The sequence below is a fragment of the Antechinus flavipes genome, chromosome 1 (assembly GCF_016432865.1).
Source record: "Antechinus flavipes isolate AdamAnt ecotype Samford, QLD, Australia chromosome 1, AdamAnt_v2, whole genome shotgun sequence".
NCBI lineage: Eukaryota > Metazoa > Chordata > Mammalia > Dasyuromorphia > Dasyuridae > Antechinus > Antechinus flavipes.
In genome coordinates this window covers 312,882,262-312,894,600 of record NC_067398.1, presented here as the reverse complement: position 1 = coordinate 312,894,600, position 12,339 = coordinate 312,882,262, and the positions used below count along the sequence as shown (strand labels likewise).

At 43.6% G+C, this 12,339-nt stretch overlaps 2 protein-coding genes across 3 annotated transcripts in view; both read right to left on the bottom strand.

The window, feature by feature from the left end:
- DCTN3 (dynactin subunit 3) overlaps positions 1–12,339 on the bottom strand; it is a 217,646-nt gene that overhangs the window by 34,743 nt on the left and 170,564 nt on the right. The window lies entirely within an intron of this gene.
- CNTFR (ciliary neurotrophic factor receptor) overlaps positions 7,387–12,339 on the bottom strand; it is a 95,642-nt gene continuing 90,689 nt past the window's right edge. For both annotated transcript variants that reach the window (XM_051965792.1, XM_051965800.1), the window contains 3 exons: positions 9,983–10,163; positions 8,995–9,163; positions 7,387–8,447 (listed from right to left, as the gene is read on the bottom strand). In XM_051965792.1, the coding sequence (XP_051821752.1) occupies position 8,447; positions 8,995–9,163; positions 9,983–10,163 (351 nt within the window). In that variant the 3' untranslated portion in view covers positions 7,387–8,446. The remainder of the gene's footprint in view (positions 8,448–8,994; positions 9,164–9,982; positions 10,164–12,339) is intronic.

Here is a 12,339-nt window from a genome sequence, read left to right as displayed (position 1 = left end):
ATGAGTCATACATCACTGAAAAAAAGACTGAATACGAAGTCTTGTATTCAGATGCATTTGTGTGTGTTTATGTCTTAGTCTGTGATTGCATGTTGATGCCAGCATGTACTTTCATGTTTATATTTCTTTTCACTCATTAAACAAATTTATGAAGCAGCACTGTCCTAAGGAGAGACTGGGGATAGACCAAAATGAAAATGAAATAGCCCTTGTTTTTGAAGAGTTGTATTCTATTGGGAAAATAACAAATAGGTAGAAAAGAAGGAAAGTTAAATTTGATTATAGGTGAGGTAGTGGGGGGAGATCATAGAGAAGGAAAACATGAACAGCTAGGAGCATCAGGATAGACTTCCTGAAAGAAGAGGCCCTCTAACTGAACCTAGAAGGAGCTAAGACTTCTACAAGCAGAAGTGAAGAAGTGCTCCCAGACATGGGAGATAGCTTATGTAAAAACAGTTAGAAATGGGATGCTATCTTTGGTTGTATGTGGTTGATTATTTCTGCCCACTGTTAGTTATTTCCTATTTATTCTGTTGTTATTGTTTGATCATTTTTCAGTCATGTCTCACTCTGTGTCCCCATTTGAGATTTTCTTGGCAGAGATACTGGAACAGTTTGCCATTTTCTTCTCCAGCTCATTTTACAGATGAGGAAATTAAGGCAAGGTTGAGTGACTTTCCCACTAAGTAACAGCCACATTCAGGAAAATGAGTCTTCCTGATTCCAGGTTTGACACTTCATCCACTGCACCACCTACCTGACCTATTTATCTTGTACATATCTTTTTTGTATATAGTTTACTGTTACCTCCTTCATTGGATTGTGAGCTCTTTGAAGGCAGGAACTTGGGACTTGTCTTTTGTGCGTCTTTATATTCTCAGAGGTTAGCATAATGCCAGGAACATAATAGGAGCTTAATATTTATTCATTTATTTATCATGAATAAATTTATTAATTATTAATAAGTATCTGTTTATTGACTGGTGGTCTAAATAGACAGAGACTATGAAGTAGGTAAGTTTAACTGGAACATAAATAATAACGATCAATCAACAAATATTTGTTAAATGTCTAGTAAGTGAGCACTTAGGATTACTAAATACTGAGTATTGTACTAAGTGCTGAGGATTCAAAGGCAAAACAAAGACCTAGTTCCTGTTCCAAGGACTCACAATTTAATTGTGAAGGACAATAATGGGCAATGATCCTGGGAAGCCAGAAACCAGACTGAGAAGAGTTATCGGTGCCAAACAGAGAAATTGGCATTTTATCCTAAGAGCAAATGGGAGTCGCAAGAGCTTCCTGAACAAGGGAATGACATGGTCGGACCTGTGCTTAAGGGCTATAAATTTGGCAATTTGTGTTGGAGGATGGATTAGAGAGGGAAGAAAATTGAGGCAGAGAGACCAATTAGCCCAGGTGAAAAGTGATAAGAGGCTGAATGAGGAGGGAGGAGGAAGTTGGCTATGTGAGTAGAGAGGACACAGAGGTGAGATATGGTGGAAATGGGGTTGGCAAGACTTGGAAACTGACCAGATGTATATCAGGGGAGGGAGAGGAAAGAAGCAAAGATGACTTTAGTTTGCAAGTCAGGGTGAGTGGGAAGAAAAAAGGGACAGAGGGAATTCTGTCCCTATTCCCTCAACAGAAATAAGGGAGATGGGAACAGAGGTAGAATGGCAGAGTTCTGTTTTTGAAATATCCAGGTGAAGAAGCTCAGGAGACAGACTAGACAGGATACATGGATGAGGGAATCTTCAGCATGAACATGATAGCAGAACCCCATGAGAGCCCATAAGATCGTCTGGGAAGAAGAGAAGAGAGCCTGAGACATAATCCTGTGGGCTGACCTCGGTGATAATCCAATCAAGGCATCTCTAGAGTGGCTGACAGGTAGGAGGGGAACAAGAAGAGATTAGTGTTACAAAAACCCAGGGAAGAAGGAACATTTAGAAGAGGATGGATGGGGATGTCAAAAGGTGCAGAGAGGATAGGGATGAAGGAAAGGCTATCGGTCTGGCAATTAGGCAGTCACCAGGTGACTTTGAGAGAGCATTTTCAGTTGAGTGATGAGATAGAGAGCCAAATTACAAACCAGAAGTCAGTAAGTGGAGACAGTGAGTATAGGGCAGCTTTTTGTGGAGTGAAACGGTTTTAGGATGACAGTTAAAGATTGATAGGGTAAAGTGAAGCTTTTTAAAGATAGAGGACATTTGGGTATGTTTGTAGGTAAAAGGAGAGAAGCTGGTGGAAAATAAAAAGGTGGAAAATTTAGGAAGAGTGGGATGAAGGAAGGGTCAAACTATTAGAGGAGATAGGAAGGTCAAGAGCTCAAAAAGAGCAGTTGGTATTGGCAAAAAAGACTATCTTATCCTCTGAAACTCGAGCAAGAGGGAAGATCTGAGAGTGATATAGAGAGTTCAAGTTTGTTTTTAATGAAGGATAAAATGAAATCTTACTGATGGAGATTGGGGAGGAATTGGTGAAAGTAACTTAACTTTTTTTTTAAATTTGTATTTATATCCATAGCATTTAATACAGTACCTGGCATATAATAGGCATATAATAAATGCTTATTGATTTTCTAAAAGAAGAGAAAGTTGAATTTTTGAAAAGTGTGGGCATTGGGATAGAAAATGTTTGGGGTACAGATATGAGGGTTCAGTTGAGATCACATGACTTAAATTTGTAGTAGATCCAACCAGCTCCATTTTGTAACTGTGTCCATTGCTGCTCAGCAGAGCACAACTTTATGTGCCTATATGTGAGTGCAGGTGTCCGCCCTCGGGCCACCAGGCTGTTCTGATTGATGACTGCCTTTCCCAGACCATGTTTCCCAGAAAACTACCTTCATTACTTTTCACTTCACCCACTACTTTACAATCATTTTCTTTATAGCCTTGCCAACAGCCTTGGTATAACATACACACCATTTTCTTAAGGACCCCCAGTTCTGGAACCATTAATCTCTAAACAAATCTATCTTGCCGCTGTTCCTATATGGAGTATGTCGATCTAAATCCCCAATGTCCCCACTCACCATTCCTGTAGCTTTCTGCACCAATATGTCCTCCTTGGCCATCTTTTCATTTTGTGTTACCTCTCCCACCAGAATGAAAGCTCCTTGAAGGAAGGGTGTGTGTGGCTTTGTATTTTTGTATCCCCCCACTTAGCATAATAATTAGTATATGGTAGGCACTAAATAATTGCTCATCCATTCATTCATTCTGTGTCCATAGGCCCATCTGTGTCTGTGTTTCTTCCAAATTTAAAAAGCATCTAAGTAAATTAAGTAAAACAAAGTAAAAAGCCTTCAAAACAATCAAAAAGTTGTTCAAAAACAATCGGAAGCACATAGGTTTATGGACTGACTTGAAAACCCAAGAGTAGTTGGAAATAATCTGCTAAATTGAATTTTCTGTATTCCCTCCACCCTATTTAACTACCTTGGGCTCATCAGATCTTTTTTCCCCAGTGTTCCCCATTCACCTTGCTGTTGGGCAGTGCTTTTTGCTGCCAGTTTCTCAAAGCTCCTTACCTTTCTTTTAAGTCAACAGTGAGAGAGGAGCTGTGAAACACTGACCTGGTCCATTATGGGGTTCCCAGGCCTGAAGTTAAGCTGTCCAAACCTTTCTGAATTCCCCCACTCACCCTTGTACCCTAAACTATCATCTGGTCTGACCTCTCCTATAATCAGGGAGATTCTCCTTAGGCAACAGCAAAAACTCAATAGAAACAGAGACATAGCACATCTGAAATAAAGTTCTCACCTGAGTCTCCCAAACTCTGTACCCAACTTCCTATTCTTACTGATGGTAACACCTGTCAGTCAACACCTTGGAATCATATTTAATTCTTCCCTCATCCTTGACTTTTCCCTCTCCTTTACCCCTCAATTTTATCAAGTACTAAGTCTTCTCTCAAGATCTACCTCTATTGTTCTCTGTTCTCACTACTCACACTCCAGTGTAGGCTCTCATTTCTTCCTGCCAGGACTACTGAACAGCTTCCTAACCAGTCTCTTTTACTTTCAGTAAATGGCTGCTGATCTTCATAAAGCACACTTCTTCTTCTACTCAAAAGTCTTCCATGGCTCCCACTGCCTACAAACTAAAGTCCAATTCCTTAGATTGACAAGACTTTCAACAATCTGGTTCCACCTTTCACCACTTATCTGCTCATACCCTCAGACTGGACTCCTCCTTGCCTCCCAAATAAAGCCTAAACTTTACATTCCCACTTGAACATGTTTGCCTCAGTTCCTTAACTTAGCACTCTGACCCATTCCCCAAATCCTGACCCATCAAAATCTCAAGTCCCAAAATGGAAACTTCCCCTGACTTTCCTATCCACTGGTCTCTTTCAGCCCTTAAAATACTAGCCTTGCACTTTTGTCCTAGGGCTTCCTTCATCTGTGTGTGTGTGTGTGTGTGATGTGAACTAGGCTATAAATTCTCCAAGAGCAAGGCTGGTCGGTGCCTTTTCCTTCTCTTCCTGACATCCCATAAAGTTCAGCCGGCCATAGGACTGGACACAAGCCCAAAGGAATATCTGGAAATAACCTAGGTGATTGGTACTGCTCTATGTAGGGTATTGACTGAAAACGCCCAGGATCAACTATATTTAGCTATGCTCTGTGACCTTAGAAAAATAACTCTCTCTCTCTCTAGAGTTTTGGCTTCCTTATCTGTTAAGTGGATCACAGGAACATAAAATGAGAGTTAAAAGGGGACTTCATGTGTCCAATTCTCTCATTTTACTAAAGTTTAAGAGCCTTTTCCAAAGCCACATGGGTAGTATCAACAGTCAAATTTGAACCCATAACCTCTGAGATCTTAATGGTTTTACTATCTCCTTCTTGAGGTTGTTTTAAAATTCAAATGAAATATTTATGAAGGGTTTTGTACATCTTAGAGTACTATATAAATGTAAGTCATTTTTATAGATTCATGGCAATATCCAGGATTTTTATTAGCATTCTGGCCACAGCAACTCATGGAGCCCATTTCTCCAGAGAACAGTCTATGTATGCTGCCCCTCCCCAACCCATCCCACTCCCACAACCCATCCAAGGCCTTGTCCTAGATTACAGAGCCTCTCAGAGTTGGAAGGGACCTCATGGACATCTAGGCCAATAATGTTAAATTCAAAATAGAAACAGGCTACTTATCTGTACAAATGAATCCCTATAGGCTACATATTGACTAAGCTTTAAAATGTAATGCTATCTATGTTTTATTGTATTTTTTATTTATTTTGTTAAATATTCCCCAATCACATTTTAATCTGGCTTAGGCCATACTCAGGAGTGTTGTGAGTGACTGGTCAGACACCTCTGATCTCATCCATCTTGTACCTGGGCAATAATTTCCTCCCTCAATTGTTTGATCATCCATGACCAGTTTTGGTCATCCCATCCCAGGGAATTGGAATCCATTCCTCAATACCATCTGTCTATTTCACTTGGGGACAGTGCTAATTATCAGGAAGCCCTTCCTTCTATTGAGCCTCAGTCTTGGAACATAACTGAATGCCTATCCTTCTATAAGAGAAATTTGTATTCATTTTTATCCACACTTGAGTGCATTGATTTTTGCCTTACTTTGTATCCCCATCACTTAGCACAGTGCCTGGCACATTGTAAGTACTTAATAAATCCTTATTGACGGACAAAATCTGCCATTTGTCTCCTTGTGTTAGCAGCAGCTCTTCCTGCAGTTTACTCTGTCCCTGGGTATTTCTCTCCTTGAAAAAGCTTCATGCCATATACCGAGATGGAGATGTCTGTCCCTACTTTCCTTCCTTCAGTCTTCCCTCTGAAGTGAAACAAATCAACAAGGCACTTTTCCCCCCCAACCTTGAATCCCTCACTTACCCCCTTAACCATATGTATCTCCCAAGGCTCTATCCTAAGTCCTCTTTTTTTCTCTATTCTCTCCCTTGATGATCTCATCAGCTTCAATGGGTTCAATTCACTCTCCACAGAGGACTCCAACATATATGTATATGTATATATGAAACTATAGATATATAGATATATATAAAACCCTTATATCTCGACACAAATCTAGTCCTCCACCACCAATAACTACCACTAATTATCTCCCTCTTGATATCCCAAAGATTGGGCCATTGCCAGTCATTCTGACCTATATCTTGCCACTGTACTTCAACGACTGGAGAAGAGGAAGGCTTTGCACAGCTCTGGCTCACTTAAACCTAATTCACTTCCAAATCAAGACCTCACTATCCTCTTTGAGAATGGAGATATGATAACAATCCAAAAGGCACTTTAACATATCCAAAATCATTCATCATCTTCCCTAAATTTATCCTTTCACCAAACTTCCTTATTTTTGTTGAGGATATCACTATCTTGTCATTCAGCTTAAAAATTTGGAATTATCTCTGACTCCTTTCTCCCTCACCTCCTCCATCCATTCAGTTGCCAAGGTCTGTCCATATTTCTCCCATCAAATTTTATCCCTCCACTTATACTGCCCTCAGTCTCATTCAAGCCTCTACGACCTCAGGTCTTGATGGTTAAAATAATTGGCCTCCAAGTTCACCTCTAACCCATTCTTCACAAACACAATTTTAATTTTCCCAAAATACCAGTCTTGTCAAGTCACTCCTTTGCTCAAAAAGCTTCCCTGGCTCTCTATTGACCCTGAGACAAAAAAGGTCCTTTACAGTCTAGTTCCCACCTACCATTATTTCACATGTCACAGGGGGAGCCTTACTCCAGTTCACTCTCAATTTCAGCCAAACTCCCTCTAAAAACCGTCTTTCTTTCCTCAGTGTATTCATACTGGCTATGTCTAGAAGAGGTTCCTCTTTCGTTTCTACCATTAAGAATTTTAATGCTTCATGGCTCAGCTCAGGGGTCAGCTCCTCTAGGAAGCCTACATACATCTCCCTAGCTTCAAGGATTTTCTCCAACAAATATTCCTGCAGCACTTGTAGGATTTCTCCATTGCTTCCATCACTGATTCCCTTGAAATATATTCCTCTGTATACATATCACGTCAGTGGAATGTTATAAGCTTTATGAGGGCAGAGACTATATCATTTTTGTCATTGTATTCCCAGGACCGAGTAGAGTGCTTCACACAGAGACTTAATCCATATTGAATTTGTATCTGTAGCCCCTCTGTCTTCAGGTTGCTGATAAGTAAGTTAAATATGGCCAATCTCATCACAGTCCCTGAGAGGAAACATTGTTTACAGTTGCCTCTCCAGAGAAATGGTACTGAGAAATTATCCCTACGCTTATTTTTTTGTCCATATGCCCATTTCCCTGTGACAAAAAAATTCTAGCTGCACTCTCTGATTAAAACCCCCTACCCTCCCCCACTCCCCAATAACTGGTCTGCTCTCAGTAACTCATGAAATGGTGACGTTTAATGAGAACCCTTCTTCCCTTCCCCACCCCCCTCCCCTGTATATATACATCTATAAAAAATTCAAATACAGCAAGTTACCACTGGGTTTGACTAGGATGAATGGGGCATTAAATACTTTGGGAAGGGGCAAGGTGAGGGAGGGCCATACAAAACAGGAGTTGGGAAGCCCTGGGCCTGGGGAGACTGAAAAAGCATGTGGTATGGGAATTTGTAACTGGAGGGAGAATGGACGAGTTCTTAGGAACTTCTAATCCAACCAGGGCAAATGCCCTGAAGGAGACAGTAGAAGAAACCCGAGCAAGAGGGGGCACTTGGGCCAGAGGTATGGGGAAAGTTGCTGGCATTAGGGGGTACTGAGGCCCCCTTACCCCCTACCCAAGTCCTCTGGGGCCCCCGGTGAGGAGGGGGCTGGAGGAGGTGGCCCAGATGAGGGAGAAGGGCTATGTCTTTGGTGGGTGGGTTAGCTGTATGGTTCTCTCTCTTGCCTACAGGGGAGGGAGGGGAGGTCTCCTCTTAAGTAGTTTATCCCCTCTCAGAGATGTGGGGGCCTCCCACAGAGGAAGGGGGAAGGCTGGGGAGAAAGGTTGGGAGGCCAGGGAGTGACCAGGAACTCAGGGACACAACCTGAGGGCTGGAGAGGAGGCAGAAAACCAGAGCTAGAGGGCTGCAGGGCCGCAGGAGGGGAGAAAGGTATCAGGTAGCTGGGAGTAAAGACTGGGGACAGGAGGCTGAAGGAGGGGAGTCAGGGGCCAGGGTTGTCTCTACAAAGTGAAGCTGGAGACAATGTGAAACGTCCTCCTGACCGTGTGCAAAATAGAAAAACAAGAATCCCAACGGTATCTTTTTTTTGTTCGTTTTGGTTTTTTTTTTCCTTTTTTGTTTTTTGTTTTGAGTGTGTGTGTATGTGTGTGTGTGTGTGCATGTGTGTGTGTGTGTGTGTATGTGTGTGTGATTTTTTGTGTGTGTGTGTGTGAGCCTTTTGTTGTTGTTGTTGTTCATTTCTGTTTTCAACATTTTCTTCCACAGGAATGCAGAGGGACTCTGGGAAAAGAAAAGAAGGGAGGTGGTTAGCAGGGCTTAGTCCAGCTTTGCAGATCCCAACTTTCTCTCTGCCCTGCCTTGCCCTAGCCCCGAGGGCCTGTGGTCCTTCCTCAGGGCACTGAGCTTCAGGGTCTATGCCCAGCATTTCAGGCTGCTCAGATCCTCAGCGTCCCCTTCTCCATAAGGTGGGTACATCTCTCTTTTCTACAGCTTCCTCCCCCTACCCAGGACTGTTCCTTTGGGTGCTCAGCACAAGGCCCCAGCTGTTCATTAAAAAGAGTAAAGTTTATTTGCATATGATCTTCGTGTAGTATATTTTATTATGAAAAGCATGGAAATAAGCTAAACAGCCTCTAATTCCCTGTGACCTGATCTGGCCCCTAGCTTCTCTCACTTCAGGGTCCCAACTTCACTCTCCGCTAATATTTCCCTGGAGAACTCTTACTGTACCCACCCACCCACCCCAGGCCTGGTTGCTTCTCCTCTATTACCATGGTGCCCCTCATTTCCCTCCAGTCCCCTGTGTGCTTCACCCATCCAGACTCACTAAATAAAGAGGCCAGTGGCTGCTATGGTGGTCACTGTCACAGTCACGGTCACGGTCACAGTCAGCAGGAGACTGGTTGAGGATCCCACACCATCCCCAACCTCTCCAGGATCACAGATCTTCGTGGTGGGAGGGGGGACGAAGGATGTGGTGGTGGTGGTGGTGGTCTCTGGGGGGAAGGGAAAAAACTCAGAGGGTCTGGGGGCTATATGAGGCTGGGGAGAGATCCCCATAAAATCTTCAGAATAGTTAGAGTAAGAAAAGAAGTACAAAAGTCTATCTGTTTTTATAGTAAAGGCCGTTTTCCCTCATTCTCCCCACACCCTGATATAGAAACCCTGGAGATCAGATCCCTCTCGGATACAGACAAGGCAGGATGGGGAGTAGTAAGGACAGTTTACTGACAAAGCGTGTTGAATGAGATAAGCACTATCAGGAGAAAATTGAGTTTTCACACCAGTGATGTGTATAGAGGAACATAGGGATAGAGAAAACAGAAAGTGGTAACAGCTTGCATTTATATGATGCTTCAAATTTTACAAAAATAAAAGCACAGGAAGGTAAATGGTATATAATCCTCCCCATTTCACAGATAAGATCATTGGGATTTAGAGATGTTCAATGACTTGACCAGAATGGTCCAGATGGTAACTAGTGGAATCGAACCTCAAATCCAAGAAATCTGATTCCAAGAGCAGTATATAGATCCTGAAGACGGGTAGAAGGCTGGATAGACAGACAGAGACAAAGAAATAATAGATACTAAGAGCGCCTAAGGGGACAATGAAAGAATGAGGTGTTTACTGAGATAGATGGAGCTGGGGGTATTTGGAGGAGAAGAGAAGGAAGGAGATTTTGCTGTTAAGTAGGAAAGAGGAAGGCAGACCAAAATGGATGGGACAGAGTTGGAGATGGGAGAAAGCCTCAGCCTGAGTACAGTGGGGACTGAGGATGGCACAGGGGTGGGGAACAACTCCAGGATTCTAACCTGGAGCCTGAGCCTCCGTCGTAAGGTATCTGGGCTCCTCAGTCCAAGGTGTGGCGTGGGCGGCCACACTCCAGTCACTCCATGTCCCAATCTCATTGTCCTTAGCAGCTACCTGGATGATGTACTCCTTGCCAGCATATGCATCAGTGATGGTGTGCGTGGTACCATCCGACAGCTCCACCTGAGGAAAGCAAGGGGAAGTGTTCGTGACATCCCTACTGTGTTCCAGGTACTATTCTGCGCCATGAGACCACAGACTCAGGAATAAAACAATCCCTGCTCTCAAGGAGAAGAAGAAAAAACAAATACCTATATGGAAAGGGAAGTCTAAGAGATCAGGTAAACTGAGGGGTATTTTGAGTATTCTGAGGGCAGGAGTGTTCTCTAGTCACAGTCACTTTATTTTGCAGATGTGGAAATTGGGTTCAGAGTTAGTGTATGTCTGCCATGGGACTCTAACCCAAGTCTTCCTGAGCCCAGATCCAGCACATCTGGTGACATTCCATTTGCCCTTGTATCTTGACTTTTCTAGATTTTATACATATTCATATATATAAACTCCTGTCCCTGCCACAGATCCTTTTCCATTTCCCAACACTTTCCAATTCTTTATACTTTAGTCTTCCCAGAGCCACCCCACCCACCCAGTCTCCTTTTATACCAGAGGACCCAGCTGATCCCCTCTCCATTTCCCCACAACAAACCCTCAATCCCAACCTATGACTTTCCCCCAATCTTTTTATCCTGGCTTTATGGAAAGGAAATGGAACCCTCCCCCTATGCCTCCACCTAATCCCAATAATAACGTGACTCCCAATGCCCCACTGTAAACCCCACTTGAGTCTCCCAAATGCTTTGAATCATAAAGGAGAATGAATGAGAATCCCCACTACTGAAAGTACACAACTCAGAATCCTTGGAGAGGCCTCCAAGACCACCCTCTAAGGATCTGAACTAGGCACTCACTGGCTCCTCTGGGTCACCTTCTTATGGGACCTCCCAGATGTTCCCCTCCATCGTCTCTCCGTCCACTCCCCTCCCTGTCACCAGCTGCCTCCCTCTATCTCCATGCCCTTTCCCTTTTTACAGCCTGTTAATTTTATGGCCTACTGTGCCCGGCCGGACGCCGGCCCTTACCAGAGTTTCCTCTCTGGCCACCCAAAGCCCCCATCGTCTCTCATTACAGACCTTTACAGCCATTAGCGCCACCGAGGGGGGCCATTTACAAGGGAACCTTTGGCGGGAGCAGAATCTGGCTGCTTTGTGGGGGAAGGGTGGGACTACCACCACCCACTAACCATCCCCCTGCCCAGCCCCCACCCATCCCAGGTCCCTTTCTGCTTCATCTCAGCACCACTTACTTCCTCATTAACCTGCCGAAGGGATGGCTATAAAGAGGCTCATAAACAAGAAGGGACAGAGGAAGCTGGGTCCAAGTCCCTGCACTTGGCCAGCCACTGCCTTCCCTCCCCTTTCCCTGGCTGTAGCCCTGCTTCAGGACTCTGGCTACATTTGCCAAGAAGTCTTCAGAATAAGTTTACAGCAGTGTTTAGGAGGGCAGGAAAGGGAAGGAGGAAGATAAGGAGATTCCTTCCTCTGCCCTACCTCAACTCACACACTTGACCCAATGTTTAGATCTCTGTACATGCTAGAATTCTACCAGAAAGGGAAAGACTATGAACCTTCCTTCACACCTCCATCGCTTAACACAGTAAATAATGTTTCTTAACTGACTTTCTGATCAAACATCACTTGGGGCAGATCCCAAGAGGAATCAGCCTGTCTTGGTAGGACAGGTTGATGTTCAGAGCTCAGGAGTGGCTTCCTATCGTTCCTGGTACCTTTCTCTGTCTTTCATCATAATCATCACCATCAACAAGCATTTCTTAAGTACTTACTATATGTACCAGATACTGGGCTAAACAGTGGGAGCACAGAGAACAGTCTCTCCCTGCCCTCAAAAAAGTTCATTCACTATCTATCTAATGGGGAATTCAACACAGAAACATCTATGCACATACACAATACATATAGAATCAACAGAAGGCAATCTCAGAAGCACTAGCAGTGGTGGGAGGTGGGAAATGCCTTTGGGATAGGAGCTGAATTTTGAGGAAATCAGGAGAATCAAGAGGTGACAAGGGAAAGCATGCTAGGCATAGGGGACAGCCAGGGAAAACAGCTGGAATCAAAAGATAGTCTGTCGTGGAAGAGGAGGAGAAGGAGGAGGAGATGACAATGGCTAGTGTCATCGGATCATACATTAAAAGGAGGGGTATAAAATGTAAGAAAGCCATAAAGATAGGAAGGTACCAGATTGTAAAGGGTGTTAAAGTGCAAATAAGAGGTTTATATAT